At 41.3% G+C, this 25222-nt stretch overlaps 1 protein-coding gene across 2 annotated transcripts; it reads left to right on the top strand.

Moving 5' to 3' along the window:
* The first annotated feature begins 470 nt into the window (after positions 1 to 470).
* On the top strand, positions 471 to 24908 carry ttc39a (tetratricopeptide repeat domain 39A). Of its 2 annotated transcripts, XM_034584009.1 has the most exons (21): positions 471 to 714; positions 2359 to 2409; positions 2632 to 2682; positions 3012 to 3065; positions 9473 to 9577; positions 15462 to 15593; positions 16298 to 16338; positions 16440 to 16507; positions 16615 to 16679; positions 16789 to 16888; positions 17707 to 17772; positions 18198 to 18306; positions 18404 to 18471; positions 18557 to 18616; positions 19629 to 19790; positions 20328 to 20419; positions 20646 to 20766; positions 21962 to 22073; positions 22266 to 22380; positions 22633 to 22749; positions 22890 to 24908. In XM_034584009.1, the coding sequence occupies exons 1-21, from the start codon at positions 662 to 664 to the stop codon at positions 23002 to 23004; spliced, it is 1857 nt and encodes a 618-aa protein (XP_034439900.1). In that variant the 5' UTR covers positions 471 to 661; the 3' UTR covers positions 23005 to 24908. The 2 variants fall into 2 exon arrangements, with proteins under 2 accessions (XP_034439900.1, XP_034439899.1); XM_034584008.1 differs by lacking the exons at positions 471 to 714; positions 2359 to 2409; positions 2632 to 2682; positions 3012 to 3065 and adding an exon at positions 5363 to 5740.
* The last annotated feature ends 314 nt before the right edge of the window (positions 24909 to 25222 follow it).

Genomic DNA, 25222 nt, shown 5'->3' with positions numbered 1-25222 from the left:
TGGTTGAAATAAGTGGAAGCGTATTCTTGACCTCGGAGGCAGAAGCTGACGTGATATCTTCTACCACGAGTCTGTCCATTGAGTGGCTGCTCTGGCGCTTTCAGTCCCGTCACATGATCTTCATCAGTGAATGGAATTTGCCCAGATGTCATGAACATGTCAAAACCTTTCATCTGTGTTCACTGATGTTTCCTGCTTAGAAGAAGAAAGATCCAATACAAACTATAAAGGAAACTATCAACTAATACAGTAACACTTCAACGGTTTGAATGTAGAAGTTTTAATAATTTGAGGGATTATTATTATTATCGTTATTATTTACGTGTTCTATGTTTTTATTTACTTGTTTGTTTTCAAGACACGTGTAACTACAGTCTATGAGTTGTGAGAACATGGAGGGTGTTAGGACCTTGGAGCCTGCCGCTACATTCCCTACATTTAAATAGGAGGCTCATTGAATCCTGATGATCAGAACAACTCACCTTCACAGCAGCAGCAGCAGCAGCTCCTCTTCCTCTTCCTCCTTCACCAGTGTCAGTGGGACCACCTCCTCCTCCTCCTCCTCCGGTCAGTGCGTCCATCCATGCCCGCTGTGCAGGCCTCCTCTGTCCGGGTGTAGGCCTCCTCTGTCCGGGACACTCAGCTGTTGCACTGCGGTGGAATGAGTTTTATCACCAACTGGAGACGCAGCGTGAAGAAACATGACGGAAAGACGTGAGTCCCTGTCAGTACATGTCTGATTTTAGCAGTGAGGGGTGGAGGTGACTTGTGCTGATGTGTAGAGCACATCATGTCCAGGACACACACACACACACACACACACTGGGCAGGTTCCGTGTCTGAAACCTGACCTGTGGAGTTGATTCCTGTTTCTGTTGTGTCCACGGATCAGATGAGTGTGTTCATGTCACTGAAACAACAGCACATGTCAACTTTTTACTTTCTTCCATCAGAAGGTAAAAGTCATGTGTGACAGGCCTCAGTTTCTGTTCGAACCTGTGCAGCTTCTCACCTGTGTGCGTTCAGGATTGTGTTTCCTGTAAGTGCTTCCATTACGTGTGCTGTTGCTGTGTGAAGCCTGTTAGACAACATTACAGTCACAGTGTGGTTAAGCAGGAACACAGTGATGTGGCATCAGCCTCTGAGTGTAGAGAATCTATTTATAAGTTTTGATTATGCTAAGATTATTTTATACAGCCTCAGAATCGAAAATTATGTGTTTTATTAATGGACGCTGTTGAATTCTGCTGTGGATCAAATGGTGTAAAAATTACAAAGTATAAAAGCCTCATCAAAAGAAAATTAGGGTCTTTTGAAAAAGAATGCACTTCCTGTACGTCTCGTTTCAATCTATCAGGTTGTTGTTGTCTCTTTAATTGTTCAATGGCGTCATTATTCATCACAATTTGAAATGCAGACTCCACTTTAAAGTTCAATGCCTCATCTCATTGGATAAGTTTGAATGTGTTAATTTGAACATTTCCAGAGAAATGTCTGACACTGTTCTTGCTTCCAGTCCGAGTTGAGTCTCGAGTCTCCACAGTTCAAGTCAGAGTCCCGGAAGAATAGAGTCTGATTCCAGTCTGCGACCAGTCCCCAGTTCCAAGTCATGAAGTTTATAGAGAAAGCAAAGCGCACGTTTCAGCCTCTGAAGTCATCTTAACTTTAACTGTTACTGATGACATGCATGTTAATCTGCAACTGGTGAACACACATGAATAATGTGACTGTGATAATGTAGCCACGCATATCACATGCCTAATTAATAACGGATAATAAAAACTAACAACAGAAGGGAAGTCTCCATCTTCTGAGTCAGAATGAAGGTCAGTGCTCGAACTCATGTGTCATGAAAATAGGAACTCAAGTTGGACTTATTATGAAATAATATAATATAGAAAATATACTAATATATCTTAATCAGGTTTTTACCTAATTCAACTGTGCAATAATACTTTTAAATATCTTTGCAATTTTGGTTTCATACAAGTGCAATCCTGTATTTCTTTGAGTTTATATTCTATCTTTACTGTCCCCTTTGCTGCTGTAACCTAGCAAATCTCCCTATATTAGGGCAAATGTAGGATTAACAGATCTAATCATATTGTTTTGTATCGTATCTTATATTCCATCGTATCGTATCCTATCATATCGTATCTTTAGCTTTAGCCTCCACTTATTTTTATCGTTGTCTGTACTGGTAGTAGCAGTGTAGTAGTAGTATCTGTACCAGGCCCTTTGAGTCCTCCTTGAATCTTCAGACCAGACTTCAAGTATCCCAGCTAACACCTTCCTCCTCTCACCATCATGAGATCCATTCATACATTCTCTCTAAATTGACCTCTGACCTCTTCACAGGGATACTCAGAAGGCACAGGACATCCCTGACAGCCCCGACTCCTTAAACCAGTACGTTCACATTACTAACACACACACACACACACACACACACACACACACACACACACACACATTCATTCTTTCTTTCTTTGTAGTCGGGAACAATCAGCAGGGTCACAAAGAAAACAGCAACCCTGTCCTACTCAATAACAGATTTAATAACATGACAATAATAACATTTGTGAACATACTTTAAATTTGTTATGCTCACAGACTTTTATTTCTTTTCAGGTTGTCCGTCATTAACAGTCCAGACCTGGATCCCATCCTCACAGACTTCAGGTAAGTAGCTGTAAACCACTGGAGGAGCCCACATTGAAGTAAATAAAAGAAACAGATAGAATTTAATCAGAGGTACAGTTTAGATGTTGACACCATTTTTCCAAGCCACCACAACCATCAGAATGTTTCAGGTCTTATCTGGAGACAGATCCTCAATAATCAGTGCTGAGAAGGAAGTAGCCTGGGAGTGTTCACGTACAGTCTGAGTTTCTATGGCTCTCACTATCGTGTTGCTTAAACAAAAGCTCTCCTTTCAGCTGGATTTCATCCCTGGAGCTCTCCCTCTTTTCTCTAAACAGCCTCAATTTTTTTGTGTTCCTCTGTTTCAGGTTACAGCTGCCGTACAACAAAGATGCTCTGGAACCTACAAATCCATCTAATGGGTAAGAGTGATTTAGAATATAGGACAAGATGTTGAATATCCCTTGTACGAAATCTCACTGATCGCAAAGTAAAAACTCCTCCACCAATTCTTCTAAATAATCTTGTCATGACACTTCTGTTCCCTCGTCGTTGTGTAATCCAGCTCCTCTGTGAGTCGGTGTGAACTTTACTTGACATATTAGTGACACGTTGCGTTAAAGGTCAGGAGAAGGTCACCGTACCTTAACGCAGCTTCTCCCTGCTGTTCACCTCATTAATAATTCACACAGAGGATGAAATCATCTCCCGACTCTCTCTGTCAACTCGTGACTGGGCGAGTGTGAACACAAACCTGTTGCTCATTCAATTGTCTGCTGTTGCATTGTGTTTCAAGGCATGTAGAGAGGTTATTGGCAGAGTTCAACCAATTTATCTGTTTGCCAATGAAATCCGTCCGATGTGAGCCTTTCACCGACGTGTCGCTGACGACGTTGACATTTTGCTGATAAGAAAACTTTTATTTTGATAGAATAAAAGAAAAGATGTGCATTTTTTTTTTACGTAAAGAAAAGCAAGTATTGAAAACAAGTTCAATATTTATTTGGTCGTATAATTTTATTTTTTAATAATAGTTATTTATATTAAAACTTTGTGGTCAAACTGTAAAATATCAAGCATCGACACTTTCTTTGTCTAAAGGGTTTGATTAGGACATTTTAGGAATCATCAATTTATTTTCTAAATCGAACATCGGCTAATATATCGGTATCAGGATTTCCTATTATTAATATCTGTAAAAATCCATATTGGTCGCACTCTGCTCTAGTTGTGACTGTTCGAAATCTGAGGCAGGGAAAACTAAATAGAGGTTAGAGTTGCTACTGTAAATCTAGCATCTGTACTTTACAACTACAATTCGCTCGACATGAAAGCTTTAGAGATTTACATATTATTAGATAAAGTTAAAAGAAAAAAGCCAACATCAGAATTATAAATAGTTTGTTTGGTCTTTTAATCAAATTCCCTGCCATGAGGACGGCTACATATCAGATCTAGTCAACTCCACCTGAAACTCTGCTTGTCACAGCGCACATGAGAGATGGAGGCAACAACCGCATCTTTTGAAACATCTTTACAGTCCAGTGTAGAGACAGATGGATTTCCCCTCATGTTCCCGTGGTTACAATTGTGTGTTCATGGAATACCATGGGGGAGAAAAGGACGAGACAAGCACTTAGACACGGTCACATGAGTGTGAGCTTTATGCTTTCCTGAAGCTAGCAGTGTTACTAATCGAGTGTGTGTGGGCACATACGCCTATCTATAGTTATGAGGGCCAATTTTGCTTCATTGTTGGGACATTTTGGCTGGTCCTCACAATTTCAAAGGCTTGTTTGAGGGTTAAGACTTGGTTTTAGGTGCCTCACAACATCATCCAACTAAATCTTCTGTTGTTGTTTGAAGTAACACAGAGCAGCTGAAGTTACATAATGTGCGTTTAATTAAGAAAACGGAAATTTGTTGAGGCCCTAATGAGGTTACTAGACAACACGTTTGCATGACACACAACAGGACTCACATGGGCTGATTTAGCATTAAAATGACACATTTGTTCTCGGTGCTGACACATCAGAGTGTATTTTATCTTTTGTTCTGACGAGGATTTCGCTTGAGCTCACTCTGATCTGCAGCTGAGCTGAAGCATCTGTTTTCAAGTGTATGTGCTGTAAACACACACACAGCAGAAAGCAGAGGGGTGACTGAGTGTTGAGCTGCTGCGTAGGACAGCCACACTGGCTCTGACTTCATAATTCATTCATGCTTTCATATCAGTTCTGGTTGTATCCACAGTTTCTGCTCTGCTGCATCTATATGTTCTGCCTCTGCTCCCTCTGCTCGCTGCAGGGCTCTGTCTCTGCCACTGCAGCAGACCGGACCACCTGAGATCCCCACCGCACAGCAGCTCTCTCTCTTCTTCTCTCCATCTGCTTTTTCCGTGTTTCACCTTGAGCAGAAGACAAGCACATGGTGGTCGTTGTGTCGGAAACGAAGGACGGTCTCGTAATTATCATACGACAACAAGTTACATGTCTTTCAGCTTTTCATTCTTCCCTTTCTCCCGTTATTTTGGCAGTTTCTCGTAAACAAATCCCCAAATATGAGTAGTGGACATGTAGCCCCTCCTCAGATTTAGTGTGAACCAATGAGAGCAGAGGCTGCAGTGTGTGTAGCATGAGGGTGATGATCGGAAGAGGTGTGTGTTTGTGTGTGTTTGTGTCTGTGTGTGTTAGCTGCAGCACAGATAGCCTGTGTATTCTCTTCCCATGTGTGGTAGTCATCCCAGTCTTATTAAGGGCTGCTTTTGCTACTGTGCCCTTCCTCCTCCTCCTCCTCCCTCTCTCGCTTTCTCTCCTTCATTCTGTCCAGTCGCTCACTCTTTCTTCTTTCTCTCCTCCTCTCTCTCTCTCTCACACGCCTGCCTTCCTGCCGCTGCTTTCTGCCCTTGTTGCTGCTGCCACAGAGAGAGACACACAGACCGTTACCCTTCTCTGCTGCGAAGGCCCTGCGCTCACTTTCAGTTTGACATTTTTTCTTGTACGCACACAGACACACACACACACACACACGCACACACAGACAAACACGCACTTTGCCAGATGAAAATGTCAGAAGAGGATGAGACTCTGTCGAACGGGTAAGACACTTTGTTACTGCTGCGTTTTGGGATGACGTGTGTTTGTCAGCCTCCCTAAGATCCTCTGTTTGTTTCTGTCCAGTTTCAATGATGTAAAGGGACTGTGTGTGTGTGTGTGCGTGTGTGTGCAGCTCTGACACTCAGGCATGTGGATGAACTTGCTTGGGCTGTAATAATAACAGTGTTGATCAACTAATGCATCGTCACTCTGGAACACACACTCTCTCGCTCTCTCTCTCTCCGTGTGTGTGTGCTGTGCTTGCACGTTAGCTTGTAATGAGCACATGCAGGGAGGGGTGTGTTTATGAATAGTGCTTGTGTGTGTGCTAAGTGGTGTTATCTGTGTGTGTGTGTGTGTGTGTGTGTGTGTGTGTGTGTGTGTGTGTGTGTGCGCTCATGTGCATTTGCCTGATAATGATTGTCCCTGTGCGAGTCGCTCTCTGGAGAAATAAACCCAGAATTTCAGACTCGCTGACGGAAAATTGAATTAAATTACCGGGACGATGTGTGGCATGCAGTCCGAAACCTCACAGACTCTCCTCATTGTCCCAGTTGTCATGCCTCGTCTCTCTTTCATAGTGTTGTCAATTATACCCTGGATGCAAAGGACAATGTCCCCTGTCTTCAGGCCTCCAATTGTCTTGAAGGTGTCAATAAATCATGTTTTTCAGTCAGATGGGACCAGTTGAGTTGGTTGTCAGTTAAAAGAAAAAGACCACGTCAGCATACTGTAGTTACTACTATGAATTTACCAGTCTGATTATTGGTCCCTTCTGAGTATAAATAATTTGAACACCATCTCAGATATTTCTCTAGCTAATATGCACACGTTGGTCTTTGTTGGATGAGCTCCAAAACAACATCATTAGAGAAGGTTAGAGGCATTTATTATTTATTAGGTTGTACTTGTTTGCTCAATGAAAGAAGTGATTAGACTCCAGCAGAAATGATCTTTTAAATAGGACTGAAAAATTATTTGTGTGAGGTCACGACTTGGTTGGTTGTAAGGTTGTGGTTACAGTAAAGCTTTGGTTAAGATTAGAGTTAGAGTCAAGGTTTCACATTTGTTTTTACTTTTGTTTTGTTGTTTTTACTTTTGTTTGTTAGTTTGTTAGCAGGATTGCTCAAAAACTACTGAACACATTTCAATGGAATCTTGTGGAGGGGTGGAGCATGACGAGAGGAAGACCTCATTCTAATTTGGAGCAGGTCCGAATATACGGACAGATCCAGGATTTTCTTTTTTCACTTACTGTAACATGGCGTTATAGGGTGTTAGCCTTGGTGGAGGTATATTCGCTCTCCGATTGCCTTTCTAGTTTGTTTGTTTGGAAGGATTACCATGAAACTTAGTGGAGGGATGTGGTATGGGTCAGAGAAGAAGACAACAAATTTTGGTCCAGATCCACATAAGGGGACACATCCAGGATTTATTTGTTTCACTTTTTTGGGGGGTTTATCAACATTTTCCTTGATTTGTCAGAGAATAATCAATTGATCTTGATTTTAAAAAGATCTGAAATGTTAAGGAAACTAATATTTACGAGTGTGTGTCCAATACAGTGCAGTTGCAAATGAAAATTTGAATCTAGTGAAATGTGGTGACACAAGGGGACTGTTGGGCCTTGGTATGAACTCATTGGTCCAGAGCATGAATGCGGTCAATGATAAATATGGTTTGAGTATCCAAAGACCAAACGCACATGGCTGTTTGTCTTTTCTAAGTAAGCTTGTTATTTGAGGTTAAGGTGGCAGGAGGCTGCACCTTCACAGAGAGGAAACAGAGGAAGCTCTGGTTGGATTTAGTCAGTGGCCACTGGGGGAAGACATGTAACTCTACAGCATTATCCTTAAAACCAATGATGTAAACGTGTTACCTTTATTTCCTCCTGCCATTATTATAGGTCATATTATTGATGCTGTTTTTATTGTCTGTAGGCACTCAATTATAAAACAGCTATAGTGAGTTAAATTTACTATCACAAAATGATTGTTAATTCTTTGGGGGGGAAATGGTCAGTACACTGTTTGTTCAGCTAAAGACAGACGTACACGGAACATACATGTTGCTCTGACAGCTTGTTGCTGTGCTGTAGTCAGGAAGCTCAGCTTGCTGCCAGTCATATGGTGAACACAGCAGTCACCTGCATGTCATTAGGCAGAGCTGCAGCAGCGAGTGTGTGCTCCTTTATGGTGGCAGGCAGCCGAGCTGGTGGCGTATGAGATTTTATAGCTGCTATGTGTTTGTAAAGGGCAGGAAGTTAATGTCAATGATGTGGTTTAGTCACTGCTGTTACAAACATTAGCTGAAGATGTGTTCGCTCATATTCCTGATTATTAATCTGATGTTTGCAGCCAACATCGTAAAGTTAACGGTTGTAGTGCTTGTGCCCTGGAAAACTAAACTCGACTTCCAGCTTGAAACCAAATAGAAACCTGCTTCCCTTCTCACAGAAACACATCTGTGACGACCTAATGAACAACAACGTCACAAAAACAAGATACGCCACTTATGCAAGCGTTCCATTTAAATAATAACATAAATAGCAAAGAATGAATGTATGAAAATGAAGCATTACTACATCACAGACCAGTCATTATTCATATCAAAGAAATAAGTGGTCTTAATGCTGAAGAACATTTGTCAGCAGTCAGTGACTCAGATTGACCATTTACGCCAATCATTTGTTCTGCTCATGATACAGAGTGTTTTGCATACACCTTCTGGTATTTGCAGCCTGAAAAGGAAGAATAAAAACAACACATTTAGACCCAGTGTCAGTAGCAGTGCGTTAGCCTTGTGACGGGGGAACAGTGCATACTTCTCAGTCATGTCTTGTGCTCAGTTTGGCCACACTATACACTTTGTCACGTGAGGGTCCTGTGCACCGTGGAAGGAAGTCAGAATACTGCTTCCACTTATCATCAATTATCAGCAGCTTACATAAAGACGGTGCACATTATTCATATCAGCAACAGCATCTGTTCTTCACCTTTTTAATAAATGTGTTTTTAGAGAAGTGTATGGTTGTGTAAGTACAGAAAACGACGCTGAAAACATGCAGTGTAATGCAAGCAGCAACAACACTGAGAGCAAAACGCTATCGGGAGCAGAGTTCCCTGTCTGACCCACTCTGCCTCTCCGGTGAAGCAGCAGCTGATTGGAGAGGATTTAATAAAAGATAAATACATTAAGTGCGGTGGATATGAAGATTCCTTCCCTCTGTTGAGGGTCAGTGTTTGGAGGCTGCCAATGAGAACAGGGTCACTGCAGTAGAAACAGAGCAGAGCAGAATAAAGAGATTTGGGCTGTAGTACTGAGGCTTTTCACACTAAAGAAAACCCAGTTGAAAATGTTTTTAAGGGGTGTTTGTTTTTCAAATCCATGAATGTATCATCTCTTTATTGATTATAACTAGAATGGCACTCAGTAGAGCACATACTTGCACTAAGGCCCAACAGTCCCCTTATGAAACCACATTTAAATTCACTAGATCCAGATTTTCCACAGCAAATACGCATCAGGTTCTTCCCCGGGTCGTGCTCTACCTTTCCAAAGAAAATGCAATTTTGCGTAATCCTGCTGAAAAACAAGCAAACCCAGACAAAACATAACCCCCTTGGCGGAGGTGATAAGACAGATGCATCATAATGTCTAAGATCAGAAATGTGCTCATGCTTCGCACAGGTTCCACCCTCCTCATCCTTGTCCTGTTTGTTTTGGTTCTGCAGGGGCTCGAGGTCGGACCTGTCTCTGGCTCTGGAGGACTGTACGGCCGCCTTGGACCTGTTTCTCAGAAATGAGTTTGAGGAGGCGCAGACCCGGCTCAGAAGCAGGTAAAGAAACATAACCTGAACTATCTGCTCTTATGTACTGTAGCTGCCGTGTCTTACCTGGGGTGGAGCTCTGATCTAACTGTGCCTCTATGCACAAACACAATGGATGTGCGAAGAGTTTCAGCAGGAAGCTGCATTCACACACACACACAACATTCAAATCAATGATGGCTGGATTCCATTCCGCTGCGTCAGTTCCACGACCCTGGTATTGTTGTTAGTGGCAGACTACCTCACCGCCATGGCTTTACTGGAGGGCAACAGTCATTGTTAATGTAGCGACATGCTAAACGTACTAAGTTTACTAAACTAACCTTGGTTTTTTCAACGTTAGCTGGTCAGTCGAGTTGATGCCCAATACATGTAAAAGTGTGAGGATCGGACGTTTTCGTCTCAATGCGGCATACTCTCACTATAAAAAACTGTCACCCAAGCGCAAGGAATCCTGGGATTACTTGGCTCGAGATCCACAGTAACCTTTGTTACTCGGGGACGACAGGACGACGCATTTGGAGGAAACTTTGAGATGGGACAGAGGAGTTGTGCTGCTGTGACAAAATCAATCATCAGTATTGTGGATTCATCTCACTCCGCAGCCTCTCAGTCTCACACCATCGCCTGTAGTTTTATATTCCAGCTGTGTCTTCAGGTCACTCATTATTGTCTCATCATATCACACCATTGTTATCATTGTCCTCCACTCGGTGTCTCTTCTCTCTGCAGCTGTGGGCCCCTCCTTAACCCCACTTTCTTCTTTTCAGAGACAGTAAACAAGCTTCCTGTCAGGCTCTACTTTCATTTTGTATTATTGTGTTTGTATAGGCAAGTTTTAGATTTTAGCTTCAAGCTCAGATTTAATGATGCAGACTTTCATTATAACATTACAGAAATACTCTGTTATATTACATTACATGTCATTAAGCTGAGGTCTTGGACCCTTCGGCATGGGCTGGGATTTGAGCCGCCGACCTTCTGGTTGGAGGAAAACCCCTCTACCCCTCAGCCATAGCCGTCCCCCTGTTCCCAGGTGACTATCCTAAACATGATGTGCCTCAGTATTTAAAACTGGGATTTGTGGAATATTTCCTCCTGGTTTGTTCTGTCAGAACACCAATGACTCAAATAACCTTGGCTGTGTCTCTGGAGTTAGAGCCAGCCAAGGTTTAGTCTCGTTCCATCAGAGAGGAGTTACACCTTCCTTAGGCGATCAAATCTAACGGATACTTACCATCATTTGTCACGTCAGGTGGTCAACTCGCCACTGTGACTTTTATTTCATTACAATTTCAAATTGATGACTACCACAGTATGTCTATGTATTTACGTCCAGTAATTATTATTATGTCTGGCCAGTAGCCGGAGGAATTATGTTTTCGCATTGTCCGTCAGTCCGTTCATCCATCTATTCGTCCGTCCATCCATCCACCTACCTACCTACCCACTCATCCATCCATCCCTCCATCTATTCGTCCGTCCGTCCATCCATCCATCCACCTACCTTCCAAATGTACCTTTCCCTCCAGCTGCTCTGTCAGTCCAGTGGGTCCTGATTTCTGTCTCAGCATTCTACCCACAGCTCAGTGTGATCTATCTCTTCCTCTTCCAGCTGCTGACGTGCACTTGAACGGACAGTAGTTGCTATTATGTACATATTTGTAGCTGTTATGAGCCCAGATGTTTGGATTTAATTTGATACATTCGGTGGGACAAAGCCAAAAATCGGTGCGAATTCAAACAAGAGGCACGTCTATAGGATATCTGTCCAGATATATTATTATTGTCTTGGTTGAGTGTCTTACTTAGGTGTGAAAGCATTTTGTGTGTTCAAGAAATTATAAACCATACAAGTCCTTACTTCCGGCCTTTACCTATTTTAACAAAATAAGGAGCCTTTAATGTAAAGTATTTTTACATTTGAATACAGCTCTCTTATCAAATTGAGATGTGGCTCTTTTTTGTGTGGTTTGCACAAAACCCTGTAGCACCCACAACCCTCCTCTGCTCATACTTTGCAGCTGATGACCTGGAGTATCAACTTCTCTCTGTTTTGTTATGTAAGATGTGTTGATAACTGCTGCACTGAGAGAGAGAAGCTGAAAGGGATGTCTTGTAGTCAACAAATAACTCAGAGGAAGCAGAAAGTAGAAATGTTTCCCCTTTTGAAAACTGTGTCCTGAGGCAGTCAGGTGCACACACACACACACACACAGTTGTGTCCCCTAACCCTTACCGCTGACACTAACCTTAACCTAAACCTAGTCCTAACCTAAGCTTAATCTAACTATATAATTATTTACATTATGTGGACCTGCTTTTTGTCTCCATAGGTCCCCATAAAGTGACTGTGTGGGTCACACATCATGATTAATACTTGGAACACACACACACACTGGATAATATGTAATTTCTTATGCCCTCTGTTTCCTATTTATGTCAAAGACAACTGATGCATATCCCAGCATGCGCTTGAATGAAGACAGGGTCAGCGATTGCAGGGTTAATGCTCTCACGTTAATCTAACCTCACCTGAGCAGTGTGGCTGCAGGAAGAGACAGGCAACGTACATTTTTCACACAGGAGGTGTGGCGCTGGGAACATCTTTCAGTTTTCCACTGAGTTAACACTGAATTATTGGCTGTCACTTTCAGAACCTTGTTACATTGTCAGGTTATTGATAAAGGAGAAGAAGCTGAGGGGAAGCTGTGGCTCAGGGATTACAGCATGTCAGCCTCTTATGGCAATTGAGCCTTGGAAATACACCAGGGGTGCTGTACTCTCTTGTAGGGACGATAAAATTCTTTGAGGGATGTGTAGCAGTTTAAAATGCTTGTTTTCAACTGGCCTTGTCATGCTTGATTTCTGTTTTACAAGCTGCTGGCTCACTTTGATATTTCTGACCAGAGGATCTGTAGACTGAGAAACTGTGCGTGCATGAGTATCAGCCAGCGACAAATACATCTATCACCTGAACTGTCTCTTTAAACTTCTGCTGTATTATAGGATTCACATAATTGAGTTTCTCCTCCTCTCTAACATTGTAGAAACATGTCTGCTAAGTAACCAGTCAAGTGGTTTTAGGTGTTTCTTTTTCTCTCAAATCACAGAGGTATCCAACAGCCAGCTTAGTTTTATTTGCCAGCTCTCTGTTTAAACATGCCACCAGACAAAGTACAGCCAAGACGGCGCAATCTTATTCTTCCATCACGCTTTCTGGATGTATTACACACAGCTGCAGCAGGGAGTGGGCACAGGAGGTGTCTGCTAGATGAATAGCTGTATGACTTAAGATACAGGAACTGAGCAGATTCTTGGTAAAATAATGTGATACGCAAACACTCAAAGGTTCAATTTGCCATAAGTTATTTTTTACCTCATTTCAAAATGGAGCTGCTTCTTTGACTTTGATTCTGTGTCATTTATTACAATCAAAACCACAAGGAAATAATTATTTAGAAAGAAATAAATAAAATGTGGGGTGTATTGTTCCTGCCATTGCTGCACATCCTTATTGTTACTAACACGTGCAGAACTGAATACAAGGCGTGCACAGACATGTTTCTGGGAAAACACAACACAGTTCCTCCTCATATCATTGTGCTGAAAACATGTGGGGGACGTGTGATCAAAAGGAAGAAGGCCGTCGTATCCCAGAGTTCTCAGATAATGCAGACTAACCGATATCTGAATGCAGACTAACCGATATCTAAGCACAGCTACGAGCGTTTCAATTGACCTCACAACTCCGGCATCACACAGTGAATAAGCCTGATGCAGCCGGCAAATCTGTACCTCTGTCTTCTCTGACTGTCGTCTGCTGCTTCCTGGTTGTTACTGAAGTGAATCTTGCTAACCAGCCTGTCACTGCCTAGGGCCAACAGTCTCCTTATGAAACCACATTTTAATTCACTAGAACCAGATTATAAATATCAGTCCCCTAAACTTGCCTGATTTCTTTCATCAAGATCCATAAATTATACTCTTTCTCACATTGTTACAACAAAAAATGGATCTGCCCCCTGAGCCGAATCCGCACCAAAATTCATTGGGTTCTTCTTTGGCTCATGCCCCAGCCCTCCACAAACTTTCATGGAACTCGGTTGAGTTGTTTTTGCATAATCCTGCTAAAAGTCCAACAAACGCAGATGAATAAGAACCGCTTGGTGGAGGCAATTATATCAATTATTTTAGGTTTAGAGTTAAAACCCTGTAAACTCTGTCTGTTACAAAAAAGAAAAGTTGATTCATCAATCATACTTGATTGATTGCATTTGTCTAAAAGTCACGTGCACCACGTTCTGCTTCTTTTTCTCTATAATGAACATATAAAATCTAAAAATCATTTATATAAACAGTAGAGTTAATCATGATTTAGATTTGATGTCCCGTCTTTGTGGGTTGTAGAATGGTTTGTTTCCATGAGAGAGCTGGTCACATGAGTCAGTGTGTGGTGAACAACAAAGAAATGTCAGCTATGCCGACAAACGACATTCCTCTCCACACACCTCCACCTTTATGTTCATGCTAAAATTCTTGTACTGGACGGTATGTTTACAATAAACAGCTCAATACAAAATCTGCTTTTACAACCAACAAGGCAGTTTATTTCGCCCATTGTACATTAATGCCAAAGGTTTTTGTTGCTGAGTTTGACATAATGATATTTAAGTAATTAGGTCTCATAATGGTTGAGAACTGGAGCGACAGGCTTCTCTAACTGGAACAACAAGTACAACTACTGGAAAAATCCGCCTGTCATCAGACACACTTTTACTCAATCACTTTAAACCCGGTTCTTGTTGAGCAAAGGGTGTGACGAGACATACATGACAACCATAGGTATAAATAGCTTTAACTGTTATCTCTGCAGTGGTGTGGCTTTAGTTTTCTTAGTATTCCATCACACTGCTTTCGTTAGTGAGAGTTGATTATCAGAAAATACAACTTTTCATGTTCTGTGCCCAAGTTGTTCCGTCTGTCTGAAGAAGAGCATGTGGCTCGACACGTCAGGGAATACTCACAATACTTCAGTAAAAGTACAAATAAATAGACAAGTAAACATAAAAGTACAACATTAACTTTTCTTTGAAATACTTCAAAGTAAAACTACTTGCAGAGAGCAGCCTAATCACTAATGTAATGGTCTACTACATCTGTATGTAAAGCAATGATCTAATGTAATGTTCTAAATACATCATTAACTGTGCCTGCTGTATATTTTCTTTAATATAACAATAATACAGACTCTGTCATAATAATAAAGAATGCTGCATATAAATGAATGGCTGAGTCTCAGTCGTGGCCTCTTCCAAATAATTGTAGGTGTAACTCAATGCAATGTTAAACTGTGGTGCAGTAGAAAGTACAGAATGTACAGACAGGAGTACCTGAAAGTACATCTACTTAAGTAAAGTGCAGAAACATGAAAAATGTACTTAAGCACAGTAATGAAGTAAATGTACTTTATTACATCCTACCACTGCATTTATGTTTATTTCTCAACACTATCTTTGGTTCAGCACCTGTTTATTTCTCATGTGATGTTTATGTCTACTACACTTTATGATCATGTTGTTCCATCTCTCGATCTCTGGTTAAATGACTTCTGCTGTGTGAATCTTAAATCAGAATTAGTATCGGGGTTTATTGACAAGTAGGTTTACACCTACAAGGTTTTTGCTGTGGTGTGTTTGTGCAACGTTAATATGAAAATATATATGTAAATCGTTCCTTGTTTAACCAAATGTTATTCTCCCGTCATCATCATTTCTTTCATCACAACAGCAGAGCATCTTTCTGAATCAGTGTGTTGTTTAAAATATATCACACCCTGTTTCATTTACTGAAAATTTAAAATATAAATATTGTGCTTTGTCATTTGTCGCAGAACCAAAGACAGCATGTACCACGCTCTGACCTACGCCACGATCCTAGAGATGCAGGCCATGATGACCTTTGACCCCCAACACATCCTGACAGCAGGAAACACCATGAAGGAGGCCCAGGCTATTTGTCAGCGGTGAGGCTTCCCTTCAGCACCACAGTGAAATAATGTCCAGACGAACAGTTCATCTCAGTATCAGTTCCTCCAGTAGCTGCAGAAGAGAGGTTTGTCTTGTAAAAGCTGTAGACAAGCTTTAATAAAGCAATCAAAAAGTAAATTTTCTTTTAGGTGATAAAAGGTGATTGATCTGCTTTATCTTTTGAACATGCATTATTAACATCAAACCATTGATCCTTTAACCAGGAAGATCCCATTGAGATGCAGCATCTCTTCTGCCAGTCAAGTAAAATAAGACAAGTTTCATATATAAATACAATCAGGGACAAAAACCCTAGAACACAGCAAACAGACAAAAGCACAGAAGAGACACAGGCACATATGCTGACCCACAGAATGTCACACCTGCCTGTCACAGTTTGTCTTTGTGCCACTGTGAGAGTCTGGACCCACAGGAGATCTAATTAGCCCGACGTGACAAACCTGCACTCGACTCTTTCTCTGCAGGTTTATTTTTAATGTTGTGACTGTTAATGCACAGTCAGCAGACTCAGCACCTTATGGGAACTTCATCCTACAGCAGCTCAGCATCCTGTCTTCACTGGAAAGAGGCTGAGTCACTGATGTGCCCAGGAAACGAGAGCAGAGCGTCACTGCTGAGAATCCTTAAGATTGTCAAAGCCACTGACGCCCTGTGATGGTTTTGTGTTTTGTGCTTTCAGGCACCGCAAGAAGTCAAGCTTCTCCAAAACCTTTACGGAAGGTCAGTAAAGGAAATGTGTTGCAATCAGTTACAACGTTCAGGCCGCAATTTCCATTGTGCTTCACGTTCATGCTGAGGTTAACTTGTCATTTTCACCTCAGAGGAACTGCATGCTGAAGTGTGCTACGCCGAGTGTCTCCTGCAGAGGGCAGCACTCACTTTCCTACAGGTCAGGAAAAGTTCTTGACACAGACCAACCACCACTGCATTGAAAACAGCCACCATTGATAAATGTACAGTATGTGTTATTGCAACTCACCCCCCCTTGTTCTACAGGATGAAAACATGATCAGTTTCATTAAAGGAGGGATCAAAGTGAGGAACAGCTACCAGACATACAAGTGAGAAACTAAACTCCAGAATGTTTATCCCCACTTTCTAATTCAAATTCCTATCTTCCTCATTATCTCGCTAAACACTTTTCTCCCTCTCTTCACCTCTACCTTACAGAGAGCTTCACACAGTCCTCCAGTCCGCTGGCTACACTCATGGTGACAACCACGGCCATTTTGAGGGTGGTGTTAAACTGGGAGTGGGAGCCTTTAATCTAGTAAGTAGAAAGTTTTACGGGGCATTGACGGATTAATGGACTAATGGACCAGTGTGTTTTGAAAACGACTTGTTTGCATTGCATTTTTCATGATGTTAAAGCTGCTCATAATTAAACTGAAACACATCCAGAGCAAAAGATATAGATAGATAGATAGATAGATAGATAGATAGATAGATAGATAGATAGATAGATAGATAGATAGATAGATAGATAAGTGTGGTTTGAGCTTCATTCATGTGGCACTTAATGATACATTTTTGATTATTGCCAAATTATGGGCCTCTTCTACTTGTTTGTTCATTTATGAGCATCTAAGCCATTCAAAATATCCTTTCCATGCAAAGACTTTATCGTTAGATCAGAGTGTACAAAACTAAATTTCAGAACTTGCTGTTTTAAGTGTAGTGTTGCCATTAAAGTCATTTGTCTGGTTCTGTTAGAGGACGTCACCGATGCTTGCTCACTGTTGGAGCTGTAGGGTTTCTCTATAAGTTGTCTAAACTCCTGACCTTACCGTGTAAAGTATGATTTGGCACTATACAAGTATAATTGAAATGAATTAAGAAATATGGTAAAAACATACAGTTAAAAAGTAGTGAAGACGTAATTATCAAGGGTTGCAAGACATGATTCTGTGATTGTTCCCCTGTAATATTTCCCTCAATTATAAAACCTGTTTATTTACTTTACAACCCATAGCCTTTGTACAGTACATACAGGAAATTCAAGGTCATTTTTTGAAGAACTTGGTGTTGTAATGATAAAGAAAGGATCCTGTTTTCCTGCAGCTAAACTGTCACTTCCTCTCCCTGCAGATGATTTCCATGTTGCCCACTCGGACACTGAAGCTGCTGGAGTTTGTGGGTGTCTCTGGTAACAAGGTGGGTTCTGTAGACGGGTGAGAGACAGAGACACTTGTCCGTAAAAGTAAAGGGCGCAAAGTGCCAAATCACGTTTGCAGGTTTCGGTTGAAATTCCTTGAGTGATTTATGGTAAAACTCTTCTAGCATCGTGTGTGAATGACTGTACAATTCTTCCAACTTAGTTGTTTGTTGTGAAGTAAGATTCAAGCTTTTGACACATTTAGTTTGTGCAATCACTTTACAAAATAAGCTGAAAACCTGATATTATTTTCCCAACATATTTCTTTTATAGTTGCGAAATCAAAATTCATATACAGACAGTAAGTTTTGTTTGTACAGTCTCAAGAGGTCGTCTGACATGATCTCCACACGGAGAACTTAAATATTTTTTTGTATCCTGCATAGTACAATGTGTGTGTGTGTGTGTGTGTGTATCCATGCAGGAGTTCGGTCTGCAGCAGCTTCAGGACGGCTGCGCAGAGAGCACATTCAGGTCCTTCCTCTGTAACATGCTGCTGCTCTGTTATCACACCTTCATGAGCTTCATACTTGGTGAGCAGTGACACACATGCACACACGCACGTACACACACACACACACACACACATACACAGCTGTAGCTAACCACTGTTCCGTGTTTCTCGTGCAGGAACTGGAGAAGGAGATGTTGAAGATGCTGAGAAACTGCTACAGCCATATCTCAAAAAATATCCCACGGTTTGTCAGAGAGTTTCTTTTTAACTTTACCACATGATTTGAAGTATCATGTTTCTCAACTCATTGCTGACTGTCTTTCTCACAGGGATCCATCTTCTTGTTCTTCGCTGGTCGAATAGAAGAGATCAAGGGGAACCTGGATGCTGTGAGTCCACCAACACATACACACACATCACCACCATCATGTATTTTTATATTTCATGTTATTAGAACGATGTCAGTGTTTCTGTGGGTAGGTCATTTAGTTTTTTTATTTGAATTTTAGTAATTTATGACTCATGCATTTTGATCTTTGTGGGTCATAATAATTGTTCATACATAACCCTCAAGCACTTCTTAAAAACAATTTAACTACTTTGAGTAGAATGGAAGACTTTACAATATACCAGTTGTTTTAAAACCAAGTGTAATGGGTGTGAATCTTTATTAGTGATGTGCCATATCACAGATTTCCTTTACGATCCGATACAAGTAAAACCAAGCGTTGTTGGTTTCCCGATACCAATATGATACTTTGTAAAAAGGATGTATTGATATTTTTGTATCGATCCGCACACCACTAATATTAATCTGTGAAGTGAATCTCCATAGACATATTAAACAACAATACAAGAATCACAAACAAGTCTTCACAAGATTTGTTAGATGGGCATATAATGTAATTACCAAATTAAAAAGACTACATTCTAATAACGTACATCTGCATTTATTTCGTTTAGCAACAGATCAAATCTTAACATGAAATGAACATATTGGTTTATAAACCCTGAGTTCAGGTTGTCAATCATTATTGATTGATCCACCCATCATCTATATTGTTTATCCTTCGGGGGTCACGGGGAGGTGGAGCCAATCCCAGCTGCTATGGGGCGAGAGGCGCACAGGTTGGCAGCAAATCACAGGGCCACCATACAGAGACAAACACACAGTCACTCTCACATTCACAACTACAGCCAATTAACTCAACCCAAACCTGCATGTCTTTGGACTGTGGGAATGAGTCCTAGAAGACCCACACAAACACAGGCAGAACTTACATTCATTCATTTATAAAACAAGTTTAATTACGCTAAGTCGTGTGAAACATCTATAATTATTCATTGTGTCACCATATGAAGAGGGAATCATGATTAAGACGGTTTAATGTGTGTTCCCAGGCTATCAATCGTTTCCAGGAGTGCTGTGAGGCTCAGCAGCAGTGGAAGCAGTTTCACCACATGTGCTACTGGGAGCTGATGTGGTGCTACACGTACAAGAGAAACTGGAAGATGGCTTACTTCTACGCTGACCTGCTCAGCAAGGAGAACTCGTGGTCTAAGGTGGGCGGTGGCAGATGTTCAGGCTAATGCTGAGTTAGTCATGTCTAAATGTGGTTTCCTTTTGTCAGCCTTTCACAAAATAAGAGCATCAACCTGATTTTCAGCTCTTATCTGGAGTTTTTACTAGGGGGCTGGCAGGAAAAATATCTGGTAAAGTCCGGAGCCTGTCACTCGGACATTTGCTTTCTCACATACAGCCCCTAGGACCATTATCTGGAGTTCAGTGCATGCCTGAAAGCAGCTATACAGTATTTCCAGCTTGGCCCCTTTTCTGTAAGCTAGTCCCTCTCTGTCTAAACTGGCAACAACAGCACACAAGGAGGATTCTGTTAAATGTCTGTTAATGATAAATAAATTATATTTCAGCTTCTAGTGGCTGAAAATAACACACATCATGAAACTCAATACTGAGAGTGAATTTGAGTTCTGGCTCTGACTCCAAATTCCACACAGTTGTAGTTTTATTTTTCTCTCTTCATCTCATTTGAAAAGGAAAGACAGCTTTGCAGTAGTAATCACCTTTTTTCCACTCCTCAGGCTACCTATGCGTATATGAAAGCATCCTACCTTAGCATGATGACGGAGGATGACTGTCTAACCTTTGGGGAGACTGCGTTAACTCTGTTCAGGTACGAGGAAAGGAAATAATCTCACAGTTGATTTTCACATGCCTAATGCTGGTGCCAAGCTACACAAGTTTTTTTATTGATGGTGAACTGCTGCACAAGTGCTTTAGTAATTCAGAATTTGACGATTTAAAGTGACGATGCAAACAGACATAATGTGTCACGTGTTATCTCTTGTTTACAGTTAGTCATGTGTGTGAATTTAATTGTATATTGTATTATTTTTCAGGCAAGTTCCAGAACTAAAGCAGAAAATAGCCGGCAAGTCTTTACCAACGGAGAAGTTTGCGATCAGGAAAGCCCGCCGCTACCTCGTAGATAACCCCATTCCTCTTCCTGCCCCTCCATTGGTCAGTACTGGGTGATGCCTGCTTTAAAATTACATCTTGTAATATGATTTAGTTTTTGCACATTTTTTACATGGCAACTGTGTTTATATAGCTTTCGAAGTGCTTTACAGTACAAGTCACTTTCACCCATTCACACATTCATTCACATGCTTCTACAAACAGCGCTTTTTCTATCACGCACCATTGACACATGGACAGCTGTCAGTAGCAGTCTGGGATTCAGCATGTGGACTGGGGGGCCGGGGATCGAACCACCAACCATCTATTTAGTGGAACGACACACTCTACTTGCTGACCCACAGCTGGCTGTGTGTTGTGTTATCACATTAGGGAGATTATGTAGTTTTGTTACATGCAGACTTTGCCCTATAAGAAGCTATGCAGGCCTCCCCATTAACCTGGTGGTTGACCAATCAGAACAGACCTACCACCTCTCATGGATCAGGTAGCAGATGCTGTGATTGTACTATTTGCTTTGTAAAAGACATTGACACAGAACTAATGCTCATTGACCATATTGTGACATTTCCCAAGTCTGGAATCCAGCTAGGGTCCCTCAGAAAGAAAGGTTTTTTTCTGTGTAAGACATATGTCCCCTGGGTCCGTGTGCTGAGAGGCGCAGCTTTCTGACCTTATCATTCTGCCACAGTTTGAGTTGTGGCCAATAGATTAAAGTACTGTGGGCGTTTATATGGCAAGTATACAGTATTTCAATAATAATAATAATAATAATAATAATAATAATAGTTAAGTTAAAAATGATCAAACCAATATAAAGATCACACAGTAATAGAGCACAAATACAGATATAAAACATTGTTACAGATGAGAAAAGAGTAAAAACAAGGTAAAATAAAACATTATAAAATGATTAAAATACATGGACTAGGAGAAAACACACCTATAAGAATGTGTCTGTAAGAGAGATTTTAAAGAGGATAAGGAGTTTGCCAGACGGATGTCCTCAGGGAGATTGTTCCACAGAGTGGGAGTCCTGACAGAAAAGGCCCAATCACCTCTGGTCCTCAGCCGGGACTGTGGAATGGTCTTCCCTATGGACCTCAGGTTACAACCGGACGCATAAGGTGTCAAAAGCTCTAAAGTGTACATAGGTGTGAGGCCAGAACAGGCCTAGAAAGTCAGCAATAATATATCAATTCTTAAATTTACCGGATTTTGTTTTTGTGTTGTGTAGGAGATGATGTACATATGGAACGGCTACACGGTCATTGGAAAACACAAAGACCTGACGGAGGGCATGCTGAAAACACTGGATGAGGCACAAGCTCAACTCGAGAGCAGCCAAAGTATGCAAAATGATTTATTACATTCTCAAAGATCTTTCTAATAAATAAGAATGTCATTGTCATTTATCATTTTCTCTTCTTTAATACTAATATGCTAAGGTGGATTTCATTTATTGTAGCTGCTATATGATTGATATGATTTTTTTCCACAACTTTTGTTATCTCCTCACTGTCCTGTTGTGTGTTTGTCAGGGAGTGAGTTCTCCATGGATGATCAGTGTCTGCTAAGCCTGCTGAGGGGCTTGTGTCTCAAACACCTGGGGCACCAGGAGGAGGCCGAACACTACTTTACCCTGGTGCTTTGCAAGTACGTGTCTCTCAGTTTCAGACACAGACATGTACAGACAATATATAGAAACGTAATTCAACCAGAAACAGACATATGCTCCAGTTTCTGGCAGGGTGCCATCTCCAATTAGCGTGATCATAGTCATTGTGCATCCTCTGATTAGTAAAGGCAGTTCTGTTTTGATAAACTTGCAGCACAAGAGTTGAATTGTTGACCCTGATTTTATGAGCCACACATAATGTAACCACTGAGTTTTGACATTGTTTGCAGTGAGACTCAGATCAAATATGACCACTACCTGGTTCCCAATGCCCTGCTGGAGCACGGCCTGCTGTTACTGGAGCAAGGCAGAAAAGATGAAGCAATCAAACTGCTAGAAGCAGCAAAGTAAGTCTTTTAAACACCACACACACATATTCAAGTCGTCAACATGCCACACCCAATCCTGTTTGTGGTTTTCAATAAGTCTTACAGCATCACTTTATTTCTCACGAAACTTGTCAATGACTCCTCTTGCTCTGTTTCAGGCAAAATTACAAAAACTACTCGATGGAATCTCGGACACACTTCCGTATTCAGGCCGCTCTGCACAAGGCCAAGGGCCCCGCGGAAAATGGCATCAACGTTCCCTCCAGCCCATAACAGACAGAGGAGGGCACACAAGAGCAGCTCTCTGTCTCTGCAGTCCCACAATGCGACACATACTCCTGCCCATCCAGGCAGGCTATTTGTGTTTTTCATCAGGAGGACATGCTTATGTTTTCTTGTGTGTGCCACCCTCACGGGCAACTGCAGCTCTGTGTGGCCCTGACTGGCTTAGCCGGGTTTGATGTGCTGTCTTCCAGAGCTTCGTATATTATGATGAAACTCATTTCCTCGTCTGATTTGAAATAGAAACAAGTTGAGAAATGTGCCTATATTTAAGAAACATTGCTTCCAGCAGGCTTATTAGTCCAGCACTGTGGCCAACCATCAGGAGCGCTCTAGGGTAGAAAACAAGGCTGTATTTGTGTAGTACGTGCTGCAGAGGGCCTCCACTCGTACCCCTGGATAAGAATGTGCCAAAATTCAGGGTGATGTGGGTGTGGACCCTAATGGAGCCAGATTAACAGAGGGCCCACTTTAAATTACTGACACTAACTCCACCTGGACAGCAGCACCATTTGGCTGCTACAAAGAAATCCTACTTTTTTAATTTAATGTAAATGAGTGATTATTGATAAAATTGACCTGACTAGATGGGAGATGCACATCATTATGTGTTGACACCAGTTATCATATTATGTTACTCGCCAAATATTCCATGAAAACTACGAGACTGTTTTGTACATTTGATAAATGTTTGTTGTCAGGGTTCCGATTTTTGATGACCTTCATTAACACTACATAATCTTTGGTTCTTTGTGTTTCTCACAGCAAATGGAAATTTTAATGTTTATTCCAAGTTTTCCTCCTTTCCTCGAAACCAACTTAAACACTGAAAGACAAAAAAGAACATTTTAATGTGGGATTCTTTCTTTTAGTCTCATTTTGAAGAATTGATCAACTCTACAATCCTGTTGTATTTACAGTCACATGTAATGGTTCTTGCAAAAAGCTTTGTAAATCAGCAGGCTGTGCAATCTCTCCATAGTCGTAAAACAATGCCTATCAGACTTGAAGCGGAGAGTTTATACACTGTAAATGGCATCGTTTACACAAATTGTCCTGTTTTAAGAGGACAGATGAATGTGTCTTTTAGAAAGGCAGACTCCCTCCTTTTCTCCTCCTGGTGTGTGGGACAGATTCCAACAGCACTTGAGCTCGAACAAACGGGCCATTCACACCGAGCGGCGAAGGACTGCGTGCTTGTCTGCTTGTAGCATCCCTTCAGTGGGTGAAGAAGCTCTGAATGGCAATGACCACAGTCCTGCTTTGTGAACCCCCTCCGCTGCTCATGTATCTGCCATGCTCGGCCAGAACCACCAATTGAAAGACTTGGACATCATAACCACAGTTCTCTGTCAAATAATAATAATAATAATAATAATAATCTGTATAGGAACAAGTACTTGTAATGATTGAAATGATAAAACAAAGACAGATGACCTCTGAATGTGCTGGTGGTGAGGTTATTTGAAGGGCGAGAAAACCCCAGAAACTCACCATGTCTCAAGTGCTGGAATTAGAGCAGCGCTGATTTATTCATGATCAGTGCAAGGTTTGGGATTCAAGACGATGACTGGGAGTCAGTTTCAATATTTTTAGTGGTGGAGGAAATGTATTCTTATTACTATTTCAACAACAGTTGCTCTCTGTAATATTCAAATAACATATTGTATTTTCTACTCATAATCAAGCTTTTTTGTCCTTTTCCTCTCTTTGGTTTTACTTGTGTTGCTGTAAGAAACAAACTAAGTTTAGTGGGAAAAAGGAAGCTGATGATCAGCATAATCCACTGGGCTCAGCTACCACTGAGCAGAATGACATTCCTGTACATACTGAATGTTTCTATTGTAATTTAACATGAAATGTTGGTGAGCAACTAAAGAGCACATGCCACTCTGTGTTATCTGTTTTGTTTTGGGTCATGTGTGCACCACAAACAAAAACACAATGTGCAATGTTTAGATTTCAAATGTGCAGATCAAGAGGGGCAGCGCCTGCATGAACCTGCAAAACCTCTGTGATCTAATTCATAGGAAAGGAAGTCAGCTCTTCCTGATGACATGCAAGGCGATGGCAGCCAGACAGAGGAAACACAGAGTGAGCACATCATGACAAGTTCACCAGCAAGAGAAAGAGTCGCTGATCACGCCGCGTGTTTTCAAAAATGACAAATAATGAGTCGAACTCGCAAATAAAGCCTCGGATTCATCGA

The sequence above is a fragment of the Hippoglossus hippoglossus genome, chromosome 4 (genome assembly GCF_009819705.1).
Source record: "Hippoglossus hippoglossus isolate fHipHip1 chromosome 4, fHipHip1.pri, whole genome shotgun sequence".
NCBI classification, from domain to species: Eukaryota; Metazoa; Chordata; class Actinopteri; order Pleuronectiformes; family Pleuronectidae; genus Hippoglossus; species Hippoglossus hippoglossus.
Note: the sequence above shows the minus strand (reverse complement) of the source record. Positions and strands in the feature narration are given on the sequence as shown.

Excerpts from the sequence above, each read along its gene's own strand:
- ttc39a (XM_034584008.1), top strand. The coding sequence starts at position 5,370 with ATGTGTGGTAGTCATCCCAGTCTTATTAAGGGCTGCTTTTGCTACTGT. Across the intron at positions 17,773-18,197 it reads TGGGTGTCTCTGGTAACAAG|GAGTTCGGTCTGCAGCAGCT; the intron begins GTGGGTTCTGTA and ends GTATCCATGCAG. Across the intron at positions 22,750-22,889 it reads AAACTGCTAGAAGCAGCAAA|GCAAAATTACAAAAACTACT; the intron begins GTAAGTCTTTTA and ends GCTCTGTTTCAG.